The sequence below is a fragment of the Miscanthus floridulus genome, chromosome 6 (assembly GCF_019320115.1).
Source record: "Miscanthus floridulus cultivar M001 chromosome 6, ASM1932011v1, whole genome shotgun sequence".
NCBI lineage: Eukaryota > Viridiplantae > Streptophyta > Magnoliopsida > Poales > Poaceae > Miscanthus > Miscanthus floridulus.
This window is the reverse complement of record NC_089585.1, coordinates 88,161,820-88,181,691: the sequence shown is the minus strand read 5'-3', so window position 1 is coordinate 88,181,691 and position 19,872 is coordinate 88,161,820. Positions and strand designations below refer to the sequence as shown.

At 48.1% G+C, this 19,872-nt stretch overlaps 1 protein-coding gene across 1 annotated transcript; it reads left to right on the top strand.

Moving 5' to 3' along the window:
- The first annotated feature begins 954 nt into the window (after positions 1-954).
- Positions 955-1,798, top strand: LOC136458555 (uncharacterized). Its single transcript, XM_066458502.1, has 2 exons — positions 955-1,118; positions 1,226-1,798. Exons 1-2 carry the CDS (start codon positions 1,023-1,025, stop codon positions 1,526-1,528), a joined length of 399 nt encoding a protein of 132 aa, XP_066314599.1. The 5' UTR covers positions 955-1,022; the 3' UTR covers positions 1,529-1,798.
- The last annotated feature ends 18,074 nt before the right edge of the window (positions 1,799-19,872 follow it).

The following is a 19,872-nucleotide window of genomic DNA, read 5'->3' as shown; positions in this document are numbered from 1 at the left end:
GGGTTGGAGAAGAAAGCAATGGTATGTGTGTGGTTTGGTAGGGAAATGTGGTGGGTCAATTGGAAAATTCCACACTGGGCTAGCATGATCTTTGGCCTATGGAAGATATTTTGTTTTTAGACCCATATCATTGCATCAAAGATTGTGTCCATAAGCTTTAGTTAAACATGTTGTATTCGTCATTGGCACTGGATTGTTTGGAAATTCAACCGGCGGCAAGTTTACCATTAAGGTCCACTGATGTCTGCCTCTAGAAAACTAGCTCAGATCCTATATTTGGTGATTGGTAGTTGCAAACAACTTCTTTCAAGGTCATGAAGCTGAATGATATTATCGCATTATAGCAAAGGCAGAAAGAGAACGCATATTAGATAGCAATGAACTCTTACCTAAAATTAGGATAATGGGTGTAGCGATTCTACCAAAAACCCAGGACTAAACTGAAGTAACTACTCTTTTTAGCTTTCTTCTATTAGTTCCACAACATACGAGCGAGGATGCAACTACCAACAGTTATACAATTCGTAAGTCAGATGCAAAGAACAATATAGGGTTCCAACATGGCCGACTCACGAAAATGGCCAACTCACAAAATGCATTAACAAATCTTGGCAACAAACTAAATGGATTGTATTTAAGCTGTTCCTTATTATCCATAAAAAGTTTTAAAGTTTTTTTAAGCGTATCTTTATATCTTGCCAAACATTCTCATAAAGTGTTTTTGATTTATAGCCCAAAACGTCTTTTTGAGAGAAATCTAGATCCAAAATATTACCAGGCGCATCCTTAACCTTTGCCACTCGCCCTTTGTGGTCGCTGCTAAATGGAGGAGAAATTAGGCACTGGAATTTTCGTGGGCCGTCGCATTACCCACGTAGCCCAAAGCAAACCACAGACTTCCATGGAAAATATCGAGCCCAATAAGAAGAGAGAATCGACGAGCACCAGAGGATAACCACAATTAGCGAGACGATAGATAAGACAGGCGAAGCGACTGTCGCGAGGCAAGGCCATCATCCGCCATGACGCTCTCCCTCTCCACCTCCTCCCTCCCCACCCCCGCCGCCGCCGCCGCGAGGACCACCGCCCGCACCCTACGCTCCGTCGTCCCCTCCCAGGTACGCGCGCTCGCACACACCGGCCCCTCCCTCTCGCAATTCCTGCACGGATATCCATCCATGGGCGCCGCCGCCGCTAGCTAATTCCTGAGACCTGGGCGGTGCAGGGGATGCGGTGCTCGATGCGGAAGAAGGGGCTGCACCCGGAGATCTACGAGGACGCGAAGGTGTACTGCAACGGCGAGCTGGTGCTGGTGACGGGGGGCACCAAGCCGGAGTACACGGTGGACGTGTGGTCCGGGAACCACCCCTACTACGTCGGCGACACCTCGGCGCTGGTGGTGATGGACAGCCAGATCGAGAAGTTCCGCAAGAAGTGGGGCCACGTCAAGGAGTACTGGCCCGAGGACCAGTGGAGGGAGATGCACCCGGACGGCGACCCGGAGTTCGAGCCCGAGGGGGACAACTGATTTTGATCCACGAAATTGGCTCCCGTCTTCCTCAGTCCTCACCCGGTTCGTGGTCACCGATCCTGTTTATCTTTTTGTCTTCTTGATCTGTCTGCAGTGCTCTCTAGGTGTTCGGTTAATGTTCGGAATGGAAATATGCCACTGTTACGACTTTACGAGATATACTCCTATACTAGTGTAGTGTAATGCTTCTGCAATGCACAGTATTGATCAAACAAGCAAATGATCCTGGCTCGAGGAAATAGATATTTCTTACTACGAAGTATATAAGCTAGTGCTTGCCCATCTACGAGTCGTCTGCCTAGACCGCACACTGTTTGATCAAACTAGCCTCCGGTTGCTAGGTGATCCAATTTCCGAGTCATAGTTTTCTCCAACCAATTTCTGCCACGAGGTTGAAATTTGCCTGGTGAGCAAGAGCGACACCTTTAGTATCCCTTTTACACATGTTCGCCCGATATACTCAGCCCACGTATGGCATAACTATTCTGAAGAAAAAGAAATGGATTCGGCCCAGAGGATTTCCATCAAAACGGGCTGGATCCAAAAGGGGGACCTAGGACAGGACACGGCCCAACCTTTGCTTGACTTAGGCCTCCAAGATTGGAGGAATTTTTCGTGTTTACTGCATTTTTTATGTGCTGCTATGAAATCTCTTTACGATTCCCATAAAATTCCTTCGTTTCACTTGTTGTGCACTTGCACTATTCATCGTCCTTTCTGAGGCCTTTGCTTGGATTATGAGCCCGGCCCTTATGCACAGTTTGGAATTTTTTTTTTATCCACGTTTCAATTTTAAGCTGGCTTCCTAGCGTGGAAAGGAAGCGAACCATTTAGCTATCAAGAGGAAGAACTGAGGTAGTATCACAAAAAAAAAGATAGGGAGAACTGATGTAGGCAAGGTAATCGGAGGCGCCGGCGTGCCCTCACCGGCAGTAGTCCGGCCATCTTGGCCTGGAGCGGGCATGTGGATAAAAAGAGGAAGAAAGCCAACCTCGGACAGGACCAGGATAGGCCCCGTTCGCTTCGCTGAAAAAACAAGCTAAAACACTGTTTCGGTTGAAAAAACAAACTGAAAAAGACGGATTATAAGGCCTAAGCGATGTAAAATCAGATCCAATTAGAGCCTAAAAGCCCAGAAGAAAATTGGCCACCTCACATAGGTAGCTGCCCTCACAGCCTGCAGGCTGATGTGCAGTAAACTCCTCCAGTTGAGTTGTTTTCAGCGCGAGCAACAACCCGTTCGCTGGTCTGAATTTTGGCTGAAACTGGCTGAAAACACTGTTCTGGCTGAATTGTTGTGAGAGAAAAATACTATTTCGGCTGTAAAAACAAGCCGAACAAGCTGAATATAGGGTAAGCCGAACGAGGCCTATAGGCAGCTCTAGGTTGCCCCAGATTATTGGAGCCCTGAGCAGTGCTTCTGTGCCGTCACTGCCGTCGCATGCAGTGGCGGACCCAGAATTTTAGAGTAGAGTATGCCCATGGCAAAAAAAAATATTTGGATGAACAACATAAAAAGTTCACAAGAGCCAAGACATTTGAATTTTGATTACCTCTGAACATAGCAAAGGCCAAAGGGATTTGAATTTTGATTACCTCTGAACGAAAAAATCAAATCGAGGTATTGGAGCAGTCGGGCTCGTCGGCTCCTGCGGCTCGGGTCGTGCCGAGCGAGCAACTCTGGCTCCGCAGCTGCCGGGGGGAGCGGGACGGCAGGGGGGGACGGGGGGCGCCGGCGCCGCGAGCAGCCGCGCGGGCGGGCGGCCTGGCGGCGGCGCGGCGTGATTCCGCGTCCGTCGAACTCGAACGTTCCAAGCTGCTGGCTGCCCTACCCCTACGGCAGCCTCCTGATGGGTTTGGGGAGTGGGGAATTAGAGATTAGGGAGTGGGAAGGCCAGATGGGCCATTGGGCCGTTCGGTTATGTGTGGCCTGTGGACTGCTTTTCAGTTAGATACGAATTACAGGCAGAAAATAGTGAAGAGTCATAATTTTAAGACCTTAACTATATTGTACATGTATATACCTCTAAGAACTACTAAAATTTTTCCCAAAAATATTGGGTATGTCCAAAAATATCCGGAGACAACTGTAGGTCCGCCCATGGTCGCATGGTGCCCGGATGGCGCGGTCTGTCAGATCTCCGTGTTCAGAAAGAACATTGCAACGGCGGCGAGGGAGCAACTGGTACGAAAATAGAACCGATATTTTCTGATATCTGTATGTATGAAGAGGTTAAAATACTAGATGGCTAACTCATGTATAAATTTGGACATTTAATATCTGTAGCATATTCAAATTTGAATACTCAAAATTAGATTTCTCATGCACATATGAAAAAACAACAACATGTATTTGTGTCTGCAATATATGTTCAATGCTATCCACATTTGACTCCAGATTTCATAAAAAAAAAACCCAACTACATGTATTTGTGTTTGTAATATATGTTCATATAAGATTTGTTTTCATACCTATAACCAAGGTCTCGAGGTTGGATGTTGTTGCCTATCGAAGGTTCTCAGGTCAGGGTCCGATCCAGACACCCACTCAGTCTCAACTCTCTTAACTCCTAAGGCATAGATTGTTCCTATTTGTTATTCAAATTAGATAAATCAATTTACCACCAAAATTAACTCAATTGATGTAGATAGTACGAATTAGGGAGTTCCTATGAAGTGTATGAAGATGACATAATCAAGACTTTCACCACCCTTAGAAGGGGAGCCCGAGAAGTAATGTTTACAATCTTATTTGGTGTCTAAGATTTTATATGTATTTAAAATTATTAGTATGGTATTTGAACTATTTCTATTGTAACCTATATAAGTCTTGAACTTGATTGTTGAATTAAAAATTTATTGTGTTATTTAATACTTATATTTAATGGTAATTTATGGAACTACTAAATGGATTTCATCGAATTGTCCGTGAAATTTTTCGGGGCGGCATGTCCATTAACAAAATCTAGAGTCAAGTGGAAGTTCTTGTTAGGTTGCTGTTGGTACCGAGATCTGCAAAGGATCACAGTTATTTCAAACTTATATATATAGATATTTAGTTGATTCATGGGTGTTCTTATAGGGAAAGGTCTGATAATGTATCCTAACATAGCATCTTTAGCTTAGTGAATAAAGAAGCTATTTACTAATCGGAAGGCCAAGCAAAGCGCCTGTAGCCCAGTGGATAGTCTGTTTCCTAAGCAGAAGGCCGTAGGTTCGACTCCTACCTGGCGCGCATTTTGCAAGATTTTTTGTGCATTTTGCTTTTATTTTTTGCATAGCTGATTTTTGGTGCATTTTGCTTTTGTTTTTTCCATAGCTCCGTTTCACAGTGGCCAGATTTTTGGTGCATTTTGCTTTTGTTTTTTGCATAGCTGATTTTTGGTGCATTTTGCTTTTTTTTTTTTTTTGCATAGCTCCGTTTCACAGTGGCACGCATTTTGCCATATTTTTTGTGCATTTTGCTTTTGTTTTTTGCATAGCTGATATTTGGCGCATTTTGCTTTTGTTTTTTGCATAGCTCCGTTTCACAGTTTTTGGTTTACTTTCGGCTGTTCATATTTTGTTTTTTAGCTTTGCATCTCTCCTGTCCATAGTCTCTGGTTAAAAAAGACTAATTTTGGTTGTTTATATTTTTTCTTTATTTTGCATCTCTGATATTCTCAGTTTGGTTAAAAAGTTTAATTTACCACGTCCAAGAGCGGAGCTAGGCCCCTTTGTCACCAACCCCAGTGAATTTTGCCAAAATCAATGAAAAAATACTGCTTTGCATAGTTGACAACACTAATGATCTCAACCTATAATAATGTTAAAGACCCCGACAATTCTTTCGGCTAGCTTCACCCCTCACCACGTCTTATTTGTCTACTAGGGTCTAGGGACAACGAAGCTGTTCACAAACAATGTTTCTTCTTTACCAAAAAGAAAAAAAAAGTATTGCTTATTTTTAGTTTGCATCTCTCCTGTTCTCAGTTTAGTTCAAAAAGTTCAATTTACCACGTCTCATTTGTTAGGGACTACGAAATTCACAAACAACGCTTCTATACTTAATAATAAAGATGTAAAATTTCTCTCCACCTATTTTTTATCTAGTCATCTCTTAACTAACTCCGTGAATGTGGAAACGGACCCTTCATCTATTACCGCCCTCCTGTTTTATATGATGTGCTTGTTTATATGACGAAGTGTAGGGCTTTTTAAGGTAAATCCGAATCAGAAGTAGATTCCTCCGATTCTAGGTAACCTAAATAAGAATCCTAAACCTAATCCAGATAGAAAAGAATAAGAAAAAAATCTATACAGAGAATAATTTCTGGTATTAGATTTTGGTTCAGCCCCAATTACGCGTTCAGCCCCAAACACGGACACAACCAAGATTTTGGTATTAGATTTTGGTTCAGCCACCCGTTGTTGCACGTCGGTACATGACTTTTCTCTATTTTTTCTTGCCTGTGTCCGTGTTTTTCGTTTACTTCGGACTTTCATAGCTTTTTGTTACTCCCTCCGTTCCTTAATATAAGCCATATAGTTTTTAGCACCAATATTAACGCACGGCTTGGGGAAGAATGTGAGACCGAGGAAAAAAAAGGAAAATCGCCATCTACTCTCTCCCAATCAAATTGCTTTCTAAATCTAAGGGATTGGTTGGGGCATGCGCTATGTACGGTGGGAAGGTTTCCAAACTAATCGGCGTGGGAGCTGATACGTACCTATATTTTGAAATTTTCTTTAGAAATCTATATGGCTTATATTAAGGAACGGAGGGAGTATGTGATTTTTCGGCCCTGCCAAGGCACAACATGCATGCTGCTTGCTGCATGCGCTACGCCAAAACAGCAAAAAAATAAGGACGAAAGTCTAGGCGGACACCATGTTCGTTTGGATGTGGCGTGTCGTAAACGATCATAAATTTTCAGCCGGAATAGTATTTTTCTCTCATACAAACCAGCCAGCTGTACTTTTTCAGGAACCAGCAACGATACGAACCAGCCTACCGAACAGGCTGTGAGACGATGGCGTTGAGTCGTACCCCGGTTCGGCTGGTGCTGATACGATCGTATATGATCGTGGATTATTACCGTTAGTTGATTTGGTGCGAGAGAAAAATACTATTCTGGCTGGAGATTTACGATCGTTTACGACCAAGCGAATAGGCCGGTAACTTGCAAGTGGTGTGTGTCATACTACTGTGCAGTATATATAGTTTGTGTACATCTAGACTGGAGCGAGTAACTTGCAAGTGGTGTGTGTCATACTACTGTGCAGTATATATAGTTTGTGTACATCTAGACTGGAGCGAGCGATACGGGTCTTTATCGTCCGCACGAAGCGTGATACGAGTTTTTATCGTCCGCACGAAGCGTCTTCAGTTTCCTCAGTCTGGTTCCGCTCGTACATTCCTGTTCTTTTTTTCGTATATATAGGTACCTTTTCTCGCCAGAACGGTCGTTTCCCAGTACCTCCGTTGTGATTTTGTTTTTTTTTCCTCAAAGCACCTTGGTTGTGATTTCTTATTTTCTAAGAAACGTGAAAAGCAACCAATAAATAAATGTAACACTAGACGTTGACCTTTTTCTAATCTCTAAGCAACAAAAGATTGCCACTATCAAGCTATCGATCGATGTACTTAAAATAATTAGAAATAAAATTTATTCTTATTAAAACTTACATCAACCAAAACAAGTAGAATAATATGAAAATTAATATGATGATATATTTATAATTGTCAGGTATCGATATTAGGGATAATCGGAGGAAGGAAGTTAACGGCCACGAACGTTAATTCGTCTGGATGGTACAAGGCGTATTTAAGGTCTCGCCAGACCCCTCAGGCGCGGGCTTCGTCTCGCCCGACGGGGATCCATACCACCTCCAACTACTATGGGTCCAAGAGTACGACTCCATGGTCAAACTTCTGACACCGAGAGGGAAGCGGGCATGTCTCGACATGACCCGTGGCCACGACGGACCATACCTAGGGGCTCACGTCGCCAACAGTGTCGGACGTGCCAGCGCTGTGCTGCCTAATCCCCGTACGGCTTCTGACCGGAGTACTTGTTGACCACGCCGCCCGCGGGAACGGAGTGGAGCGCCGCGACCGGCTGACGACGCCTACGTATAGCGCCAATGACGAACAGGGTCGCAACATGGAGCCATCCCCGTCATCATCTACAGGACCGACGGGACCCGCATAAAGGATATGAAGGACGCTGCGACCCTAGAGACCTTCTTCTCCCTCGCTTTTCTCCTTCTCTTTCTTTCTCTCTCTGTAACCTGTGACTTCCCCTTCACTTATAAAAGGGGAAGCATGACGTCCCATGAAAAGCACTAGCACACGGCTGAACGAGCTCAACAAGACCTAACTCTGTTCGATCTTTTCACCAGAAACTTGGGACCTTCTCCCTCTGTCAACGAAATATGGTCGGCAGTCTACCTAGAGGTATGCCCAAGGTAGTAGATTATCGGCAGACAGGTGCGCAAGCTACGAACAAGATGATGACGCAAGACAGACACGGGGTTTTATCCAGGTTCGGCCGACGTGAGGGCGTAATACCTACGTCCTGCGTCTGATTGTATTGCTGTATGTCAATGAGAGATATTTTTTAGAGGGGTCCCCTGCCCGTCTTATATAGTCTAGGGGGCAGGGTTATAGATCTGGAAACTAATCCTAACCGGTTACAATTGCCATAGGTGGCCTGATAAGGATTTCTATTCTAACCGACCAGGATCTTGCTTGATCTCTAAGTCTGTCTTGACTCCTTGCGCGGGACTCCGAGCAGATCGGTCGAGCCGCGCGTCGTCTCCTAGTGGACCGGACCCCTGGACTGGGCCGGCCCAAGCCTAGCCGTAAGGGTATAGGGGTTAATACCCCCACAACTAATCCCCGAGCACCATGTATTATGTTGCGACACGCCGTTTGATCTTCTTCGGCTAATGCAGTCTGTCTTCATGTCATCTTTAACTGGTTGAAAAATCAACCAAGCAAATATGCTAGTATTCTGGTCCGCACAGAGAGCAGTAATCCACGATTATGGCCGAAGATTCCGGTTGTCCGAAGAATGCATGGCGCTCTAAAGAAAAAAGAAAAAGATTTCTTTCCTGATCAAGTGTGCCCACTTGTATTTCTAAAAAGAAATATAAGTGACCCTTGTACAGTAGTAGTTATGGCCAACAGTCAGAGCGTAGGGGTCGATAAAATAAACACATTCACCGTAAGGTGAAGTGTGCCCACTTAGTCTCCGAGCCTGGTAGTAGGTGACGCAGGCACGTGGTGCCAGGGTCTAAAAAGAATTCCCAATTAAGTTGAAAATCCAATCATCGTACAAGCGATACGAGATGCACCGGCAGGTGCATCGTACCGATGTAGTCCCCGAGCTTGCTGGAAGGCGAGGCATCAGCCTTGTAGCAAGGTCTAAGTGAGAAAAAATAAATGTCTCTCGACTGTATGTGAGTACAAATCACATGTAGCCGAGGCGAGCAGTCTCCGAGCAATGTTTGGAGAGTGGTCGGAGCAGTCCCCGAGCATGAGAGTGGTCGGAACAATCCCCGAGCACGATGGTGGCCTGGATAGTCCCCGAGCACGATGGTGGTCTGGACAGTCCCCGAGCATGATGGTGGTCTGGACAGTCCCTGAGCACGGTGGTGGTTTGGACAGTCCCTGAGCACAAGGATAGTCGCGACAGTCCCCGAGCACGAGAAGTGTGGCGAAAAACCATATACCACTTGTACTATTATTTTTTATATTTATTTATTTACTTGCTCTGTCAAGTCCAATCTGACACGTCTGGTCAAAGAAGTAGACAGGCATAGCACATCATACTGCCTTTTTGTCTTTTCAAGCAAACAGTTGCGTGGCACCTGTAAGTAGATGCGTCAGCATGGGCCCTCCCACACTGGCAACGAAGAGGCGCATATATTGGCATAGATCTTGAGGCTGTGAAAACAACCGTCTACGGCGCGTGCGCACGTCTCCCAAGAATCTTAGGCAGACGAAACGGCATAACTCTTGGGTTAAATATAGTATAGGATAGGTAAGTTACTTTTTACTGAACCTCATTGCCATTCACAGCCGCGGCCATCTTCTTCCTCTTACCAACCCTAATACCTCCAAAATCACCACCAATCAGTCCTCCACCAGTTCCTCGTTCATCAGCAAGGCCAGATTCATGGCGAAAAGTGACGCGCAGAAGAAAGCAGGAGTCATGGCGAAGGAGTGGTGGAAATCGAGAAGCAACGAGCAGACCATTGAAGACCTTGTCACCATGGGGGTACTCCACAACAAGGAGCTCGCAGGATGGCGTGCGCCGGAGGGCGAGGGGTACCCCGATCCACAACCAGGTGAGATCGTGGTGTTCGAAGACTTCTTTAAGCGGGGATTTGGGGTTCCGGTACATCCTTTTCTTCAGGGGCTCTGTCTTTACTATGAGATTAGGATTTGCAATCTGCATCCCAACTCGATCCTCCTTGTCACCACTTTCATTCATCTTTGCGAAGCATATGGCGGCTTCTAGCCCCATTTTGATTTTTTCCGCCATCTTTTCTATCTGCGGAAGAAAGGAAGCGGCGGCTCGAAGATAGCCGGAGGTGTGTACCTCAACCTCCATGATGGCATGAAAGCCCAGTACCTACACTGCCCATGGAACACGTCGCTTGACGACTGGTACAAGAAATGGTTCTACATCCGCGAAGAGCCGAACACGATCACGTTGTGCGATGTGGGGTACATTCCGAAGAAGAGGACAAGCTGGTCAGAGAAACCCGAGCACCTGGAACATGTTCTAGAAATATTTGGGATGATCCCATGGAAAAAACTGGATGGCCCGAGCGTGGTCGGGAGCTTCATCAGCCGGTGGATCCAACCCTGCCAGAGGAGGGTACATCCTGGCTACGAGTATCAAGGTAGCGTGGACTCGATGAGAACGAGGTAGGGGGCGCTTGACAAAAATGAAGTTAGAGCCAGAATTGAGAGCTATTTAACTTAGCTGATCCAAATTATATCAGATTGAGCGACATCGAGCACGCTTTCAAGCTCGCTCGACCTCCCCCAAAGGTAACTCATCTTGCCCTATACCCGTAGTCTTATATTGTGGTAGAAACTTACTGTGTTCACTCCCATATGTTTCTAGATTAATGGTCGGGATAGAGCGACAGTGTTTGTGTCGCCACCCCCTGGAGTAGATTGGCCACAAGGAGCTGTCCCAGCCACCCAGACCAGCGTTGGGATCGAGGACATCGACTGGGCGGTGCTCGGAGCTGGAGAGGAGGCAGCGGCCAAAACTGCTGGTAAGCGACCGGAGGCCAACAAACGTCGTCAGGTGATTTTTACTTTGTCGGACGATGACGTAGAGGAGGGAGAGGATGCAGACACCTTTCGACTCGTCCCTCGAAAGAGGAGGAGGCAACTGGAGTCGATGGAGCAAGGTGGCTCCTCCGTGTTGGTGGGACCTACATCATCGGCCACTGCAGCGCGAAGGACAAGCAGCGGAGGGGTCGAGCACCAAGGCCCAGCGACAGTGCTGAACGTAGAGGGAGACCAGGAGTCGCCCGCACAGCACGTGGAGCAAGCACGGCCGAAGAGACACGCCTTCGCCACATCATTCCGTGCTTCCAACATGTAAGTATTTGTAACCTTGATGTAAGCTAGCAATTTGCATTGAATATGATTGCCTTCTGAACTTATCTCGGGTGTACTAGCTCGACGTCCACCGAAAGTCCGGACCAGCTAGCCGGGAGCGGCGTGGCTCCGCCAGTAAGTTCCGAGCAGACTACCCAGCAGCCGGCCATCGAGGAACCCATAGCAGAAGATCCATCGGGGCCTCAGCAAACAAATAGTCAGACAACAATCCCTGGACAGGGGGTCGAGGGAAGAGCCGAGCCAAGCACGAGTGCTCCGAGCACTGAACCTGCTGAGGGCAACACCTCAGCATCAAGGGTAACAGAACAGATCGAGGAGCAGCGGCCGGAGGTGAGAGCACAGAGCACGTTTGTCGATGCTGTAGCCCGCGGGAAGGCCATAGTGATCGTAGAAGCTGCTAACCCTAGACCAACACCGAGACCCAAAGAAGAGCCCAAAGAGGACGAAGTGGAGGAGGTCCTGGGCCGTCCACAGGACAAGCGACAACATGTGTATGTGTCGCGTTGGTGGAACGACCAATGGGTTGTTCATGAGGAAATCCCGGAGGTCGAAGAGACCAAGAAAGTTGAACGGGCGGTGAAACGGCTGGTGACAGAGGTCCAGGTAGGCTTTGCTTCACCACCTGATCTTGCTGTCTAGTCGAGCTTGTCTTACTTAGCCATCTGCACACAGGACTTAATGAAGACCACAAGGTACCGCAAGAAATGCTTCGACCAGATCGAGGGGATCACTGCTAGCAACAAGGAGCTAACGGCAGAGGTGGAACGCCTGCGCCACCGACTTGAAGCCGCCAACCATGAGAAGGCAGAGCAAGAGTCCCAGAACCAGAACCTGGTCGTCCAGCTTAGTAATAAAGAGCAGGAAAGAACAAGTAAGTAGCCACTTTATCATAACGAATACTGCCAGTGTTGTTGCATTGTTGGTAGTAACAGCTGTAGTGCAGGCTTAGAAGCTGAAGTGGTCCGTCTCCGAGAGGAGAACAGTCGTGCGGTCATAGAGTGTGATCGCCTGAAAGAGGACAACAGAAAACTAGCGCACGACCAGTCAAACCTCCAGGACCACACGACCAAGATGACAGAGGAGCTGAAAAGTAAGTTTTTCAAACCCCTTTGCTCATTTTTGTTGCCTACCATAGTTTGGCGTAATATAGCGTCTTAACAGCATGTACGGTTTGCAATTATAAAAATCAATGCGAAGAAGCATCTAGAGGCCGTGATAAAAGACCATGACGGCTGGCAGGCGCAGTGCCTAGAGATCACCAATGATCGTGACACCTGGAAAAGCCAGTGCCAGGAGGTGGCAACGGGCATTTTGCCAGTCCTTAACCTCATCGATCCAGCGCTAACAGAGGACGTGCCAAGGATGCCGTAGCTGGGATTGATCGAGAGATGCTGAAAGGCATGGGGATGGTTCCAGGAGTTCATGAAGGAGGCGGGTGAGTACACAGGCACACATGTGCTAAGCATGGTATGTGCTCACTACCCCCTGATTGACCTCAAGCGCCTGGAGGCTGGATACCCAAAGGAGGTAGATCCAGACAAGGCTGAGGAGCTACGGATGACCCAACTGGACTTGTCGGGCGAAAATAATTGGCGACATTAACCTGTGTGGAGGTGCGACAGCACCTGTATAGGGAACACCATCAACAAGTCAGCTAGAAGCGCCGTCATTTTTAAGTCAACCGGCGAAGCCTGCGGTCTCAACCAGCCAGGCATCGGTGGGGCCATCTTCTTCAGCTCGAACAATGCCAGAGTCCCCGAGACCCTTGCACAATGTCAGGCGCAACGAGCAGCAGGTGCCGCGTGACCCGACCAGCCAATAGTATAGGCTATAGCTATGGAAGAAGATGTAGTTGTGTTACTGTAAACTTGGACCCTTTCAGGCAAGCTTGTAATAACATAATTGTATATCTGCATAAGCTTGTTTGTTTTGTAGAAAACGTATTTAAGCTTGAATATCGTGTTGGTGTAACTAAGTGAGAACATGTTAGCATTCTGTTTAGTTGTACCAGTTTAATCGACACGTCATCCTAAAAGGTTTGTATGGTCCTGGTTTGTCTTGTGGTCGGAGTGTGAGGTGCGCAGCCTGTGCACATGTAGACACACACAAGTCAAACCAGAGAGCACCTACCGATCACTCGTAGCGTAGAGAGCAGATCCCATGCACGCGTTGGGAGGAACCGGAGACAGGGCCTGCTCCAAAAACCCAAGAAGGGATGGTGGTCGGTTTTAACTAGTTGAGTTAGATTAACAATGGACTTCGAAGTGACACATTATAGTGGTCGGAGAAATCATAACAGCTTTATTGAATTAAATCGAAAATACAAGAGGAGTACATATCTTAGTAATTAAGCATAGAAACGCCTAAGCTTGTCGATGTGCCATGAATTGGGTACGTCTGTACCATCCAGGTGAGCTAACCTGTAAGATGTTGGTCGCGTAACCTCCTTGATCATGAAGGGCCCTTCCCATGGGGTTGCAAGTTTATGGATGCCAGTCTGATTCGTCTTCCACTTCAGGACCAGGTCCCCAACCACGAAGAACCGCTCCTTAACGTTCTTGTTGTAGTACCTACGCAAAACAACAAGGTATTTGGTTGTACGTACGCAAGAATCGAGCCGCTTCTCTTCTACACTATTCACTCCTAGCTCCCGTACTTCATTGGCCTTGTCTTTGTCGAAATTCTCTACCCGTGCTGATCTGAAGGCTATATCTGCTGGGAGCACTGCCTTAGCGCCATAAACCATAAAGTATGGTGATACGCCGGTATTGCGACTGGGCTGGGTTCTGAGACCCTAGACCATGGCTGGTAACTCTTTGAGCCATCTTCCAGGAGCTTTGTCGTTTTCTCTATACATCCTCTTCTTAAGTGCGTCCAAGATCATACCATTTGCCCGCTCGACCTGTCCATTAGCTCTAGGGTGCGCCACTGAGACGTATTTTACTACTATGCTCCTTTCATCGCAGAAGTCCCAAAAAGCATTCCTGGTGAACTGAGTACCCAGATCAGTGATGATGCTGTTGGGTATGCCGAAGTACTGGATGACCTGGTTGATGAACGCAATAGCCTTTTCTGAAGATGCCTTGACCAGGGGCATGTACTCTATCCACTTGGAAAATTTGTCGATCAGCACAAAGACGCATGTAAATTTCCCAGGGGGTGGTTTGAAAGGCCCGATCATATCCAGTCCCCAGCATGCGAAGAGCTAAGAGGCTGGTATTGTCTGAATCTCATGTGCTGGTACGTGGGTTCTCCTGGCGAAGAACTGACAACCTTCACAATGGCGGACTAGCTTTTCTGCATCGGCTACGGCTGACGGCCAATAGAACCCTGCTCGGAAAGCCTTGCCAACCAGCGTTCTCGAGGCCACGTGGTTGCCATAGGAGCTAGAGTGGATTTGGTCCAGGAGATGTTCACCATCCACCTAGGTTATACACTTCATCAAGATTTCCTCCTTCGCGTTCCATCGACGAGCAGATACTACTTACTGCGACGCATCAGGCGTTCGTTTTCTATCCGATCGGTGTAACCGCTACCATCTGTCAGGTACTTGATGAAAGGTACTCTCCAGTCAGGCTCCTAAGTGGTCGGAGGTGGTTCGGTGGTGTTTGACGCCGGGACCGCAGCCACCAATAGCTGGTCTGGAGGCTTGTCGACCGTGGGATCTTCCTCTTTGATGGAAGGCATGAGCAGGTCTTGAACAAATACACCATGTGGGACTTTGGCTCGGGATGATCCTAACTTTGACAGCGCATCTGCTGCTTGATTTTTGTCCCAGACCACATGTGTGTACTCGATGCCATAGAACTTGCCTTCTAGCTTTCTGATCGATTTGTAGTATGCATCGATCTTTTTGCTGGTCGTATCCCAATCCTTGTTGAGTTGGTTGATGACCAGAGCCGAGTCTCCATAGACATAGAGACGTTTGACACCGAGCTCGACCGCAATGCACAAACCATGTAGGCATGCTTCGTACTCGGCGGCGTTATTAGACGCCGGGAAATAAATCCTGAGGACGTATCGGAGCTGCTCCTTGGATGGTGACACGAAAAGGACTCCTGCTCCTGCGCCATCGATGTTGAGAGAGCCGTCGAAGTACATCTTCCAATACTTGTCGGGCCCCTAAGAGGCAGGTGTGCTTAAGTTTGTCCACTCGACGATGAAATCGACACGTGCCTGAGACTTGACCGTAGTACGGCTTGCAAATTCCCAGGAGAAAGGGCATAGCTCTATTGCCCATTTGACGATGCGTCTATTTGCATCCTTGTTGCGAATGATGTCTCCCAGAGGGTACTCAGTCATGACCACCACGCGATATCCATCGAAGTAGTGTTTCAACTTTCGGGATGTGATTAGTATGGCGTAGATCAGTTTTTGAATCTGTGGGTACCTGGTCTTGGATTCATTGAGCACCTCATTGATGAAATATATTGGTCACTATACCTTGTAGACATGGCCAGGCTTGTCGCGCTCGACCACCATGGCAGTGGAGACCACTCGATTAGTTGCCGCAATGTAAAGCAGGAGGGTTTCGTCTTCTCTAGGAGCAGTGAGGACCGGAGGTGATGTAAGGAATTGTTTCAGCTATGTAAAGGCAGCGTCCACTTCCTCCAACCACTCAAACTTCTCGGATGCTTTGAGCAGCTTGAAAAACGGTAGTCCTTTTTCGCCTAATCTTGATATGAAACGACTTAGGGTAGCCATGCATTCGGTAAGTTTCTGAACATCCTTCACCTTTTTGGGCGGCTTCATGTCCAAGACAGCTTTCACCTTCTCTGGGTTAGGGCGTATGCCATCGTGACTGACAATGTTGCCGAGCAATATACCAGATGGAACACCAAAGATACACTTCTTTGGGTTTAATTTCCATTGGAATGTGTTAAGAGCTGCAAAGGTACGTTCGAGGTTGTCAACAAGGGTGTATGCTTCCTTGGTTTTAACAACTACATTGTCAACATAAGCCTCGACGAGGTCGTATTTTATCTCGTCTTTGAGGCAGGCCTGTATGGCGCGTTGGTAGGTAGCCCCGGCGTTCTTGAGCCCGAACGACATAGTCGTGTAGCAGTAAGCGCCGAAGGGCGTGATGAAGGATGTCTTGATCTGGTCATCCTCTTTGAGAGCGATCTGGTGATAACCAGAGTAGCAATCGAGAAAGGAAAGCAACTCACAACTGGCAGTTGAATCTATGACCTTGTCTATGCGAGGTAAGCCGAAGGGGTCTTTAGGGCAGTGTTTGTTGAGATCAGTGTAATCAACGCACATTCTCCATTCATTATTCTTTTTGCGTACAAGAACCGGGTTGGCTAACCACTTTGGATGATACACTTCTTTGATAAATCCGGCTGCCAAAAGCCATGTAACTTCTACCCTAATAGCCTCCTTTTTGTCGCGAGCGAACCGTCGTAGCTTCTGCTTGATAGGTTTGGCCTTACCGTCGACATTTAAGGAGTGCTCGATCAAGTTCCGAGGTACACCGGGCATGTCAGCGGGTTTCCATGCTAACACACTCACGTTGCTCCTCAAGAACCTGACGAGCGCGTCTTCCTATTTAGGATCCAGGTTGGCCCCGATGAGGGCCATTTTGCTGGGATCACCGTCGACCAGCTTGATCGCTTTGTGCTCTCTGGACTTGATGTTCTTGCGTGGGGCCTCGAGCTCTAGGATCTCCAGGTGGTCGGCCAGGGTCTTCTTGGCATCGAGCGTGGTCTTGGCCATGCGAATAGAGAGGTCATGAGCCTCTGCTATTTTGAAACTGTCGTCCTCATAGGTATAAGCTGCGTATACGTTGCCCCTGAGAGTTAGAACCCCTTTCTCGGTAGGCATCTTGAGCACCAAATACCTGTAGTGAGGTATGGCCATGAATTTGGTGAGCGCTGGTCGACCAAGGATAGCATGGTAGGTGCCGTCGAAGTCAGCGACCACGAAGTTGACGTAGTTAGTGCGGAAGTGGTCCGGGGTACCAAATTGCATAGGTAGCGTGATCTGCCCGAGAGGTGTGGAGCTCTGTCTGGGGAGAACACCCCAGAACTGTGCCTCGTATGGCTTGAGATCAGCCTAGGTTATCTTCAGGGCTGGCAAACTATTCTTGAACAGTATATCAATGGAACTACCGTCGTCAATCAGCACTTTGTCGAACTGAACCATGTTAATACAGGGATCGAGAACCAGAGGAAAACATCCTGGCTCAGGTATTGCAGCCCATTGGTCCTTTCTGCTGAAGGAGATCTCTCGGTGAGACCAAGGAGGGAGCCGCAGATCGGTGATGAGGCTGTCGGTGTTGGCCACGTTCAAGCAAGCATGGGCGAGCAGCTTGCGTTCTTGTTTGGTCTCGATGGACACTTTGCCTCCAATGATGGTGTGGACGCGATCGGTTGGCTTGACATACTTGTGATGGGGATCTGCGTCTTCATCGTCGTTGTCCTCATTACGCTGCTCTCCTATGTCGTTAGGCTTGTCGGATGTGTCCAGAGCCTGTTGGTGTGTGTAGATAGATTTGAGGACACGGCAATTCTCCATGGTATGGTTTGACTTGGGATGGAGCTGGCAGGGTCCTTTCAATGCTTTGGCATAGTCTTCTTCGTAGTTGCGATGACCGCCACCTTTTTTAACAGTGTTGACCTTGCCGTCGTCTTCCCGAGCACGCTTCCCCCTGTAATCGTCACGGCGATTACGCCGCTGATTACGCTGGTCGCGGTGGTCGCGGGAATTGTTGCGCTGGTTGCGGCGATCAAAATTGTCGTTCCGACCACGGTTGTTGCGGTAGTCGTCGCAGTGTGGGGGGTGGTCAGAGCGTGGAACCCTTGCTGCTTCTTCGATGATTATCTTTTTAGCATCAGCAGCATCCGCATATTTTTAGCAGTGGCCAGGAGCGCTGTAACTGAATCAGGTCTCTTGCGGAGGAGCTTGTCCCTTAGGGCATCATTGAAGTGGAGACCAGTGATGAAAGCCTCGATTGCCTCGTTGTCAGAGATTGATGGGACCTTGATGTGCATCTCTAAGAAGCGTCGGACGTACTCGCGTAGTGGCTCATCTTTGCGATCTTGAATCCGCTGTAGGTCATATTTGTTGCCGGGTTGCTCGCAAGTAGCAATAAAGTTGTTGATGAATGCCTGCTTGAGCTCTTGCCAAGAATCAAAGTAGTTCGCCGGCAAGCTGACCAGCCATTGGCGGCCTGCATGGTCGACGGCGACTGGGAAGTAATTAGACATGACGTGCTCGTCAGCCATGGCTGATCTGCACGCGGTTTCGTAGAGCATAACCCATAATTCGGGGTTCTCCTTGCCGTCGTACTTCTAAAATTTTTCGAGCTTGAAGTTCTTGGGCCATATGACTTGGCGAAGGTGTGGAGTGAACTGCTTCAAACCCGGAGGGCCGTGGGTAGTATCATATTCCATACGGCGATAGCTTTTGTGGGATGCACGATCGTTGGCTCTTTGATTAATGTGATCGCGCAGATCACGTTCTCCGAGGTAATGGCGGAGATCGTTATTGCCATCACGGCGATCCCGGTTGCCACCCTGGTTAACCCTATGACCGCGGTTATCACGGCGGTTATCGCGGTTGTCTCAGTGGTTGTCGTCCTAGTAGCCGCGGCGATTGTCGTCCCGACCACCATCATGGCCACCGTTCCCGCCTTGATGATTATCTGATGGGTCGTTGTTGCACGAGCCACGTTGGTTGGGTGGCTATGAGCGACTTGAGTACTGGCGGCTGTGGCTTGATTCGACTGAGATGGATGGAGCCCGGGCTTGATTTACAATCTCTACGGTCTAGGCCATAGCAGCCGTCAAGTAAGCTTGTATATCATCATGAACTGCTTGGGTTTCTAGGGTATTGGTAGTCATTGCATCATCGCCATAGCAATAGCTACGTTGGCGCTTGGGGTCCTGAAGACCTGCTTGTCCCCCACCCTGTCAAAGGCATTGTTAAGGTCGCGCGGCTGGACCCTTATGCGTCATGCCTCCTCTTCTCCTCGGCTTCAATTTGTCGGCGATTAAACTGGTCAATATTGCGTGCTTTGCGTGCTAGCCTTTCTTGTTCTGTCTCGCCAACTGTCGGTGGTTCGTCATTACTGACAACGTTGATCAAGTCTCCTCGCCTTGGTGGGAAGGATGGGAATCGTGGGAACCCCGAGGCATGGTCTGGGATATCCAGATCATATTCAATGCCTTCATCGTCATGATGCTGGAGCTCGGTGTGGACGGAGCCCTTAGATGTGATGCCGGACGAGGAGCTTGAGCCACCCTCTTGAACTGTGTGGACCGATCCTTCTTGATAATCCTCAATCCAGACCATGTTGACGAAATTGCGCAGGCCGTAGGGCTGGGCCTGGTAGTTCTCCATCGAGGCTTCGTACTCGGAGAGCTGGAGACCCGTCATGGGGGCTGACCGGCGATGAACGAAGCGCCCTTTAGGAGTAGATGTGACCACGAGATCCGTACCGAGTCATGTAGGACGACTGGCCTGAGCTGGTCAGGTAGATCTATTGTGGGTAGTGATTACCTGCTCATTAGGTTGACTTTGAATCGAACTTACCAGAGCTAGGGTTTCAGCAAGTTTGGTGCTGACCCTATCGATGGAGTCGAGCAGGTCGGTATTGTCGATCTGCCTCCCTTTGTAGTGAGGAAGCGGATGATGAGTTATCGGCATGGCTGAAGACGATGCTGGCATGGTCAGAGCCAGATCCACTGTGGTCGGAGCCGTAGCC

Coding starts and splice junctions, on each gene's coding strand:
- LOC136458555 (XM_066458502.1), top strand. CDS start 1,023: ATGACGCTCTCCCTCTCCACCTCCTCCCTCCCCACCCCCGCCGCCGCC. Junction 1,119..1,225: donor GCTCCGTCGTCCCCTCCCAG/GTACGCGCGCTC, acceptor TGGGCGGTGCAG/GGGATGCGGTGCTCGATGCG.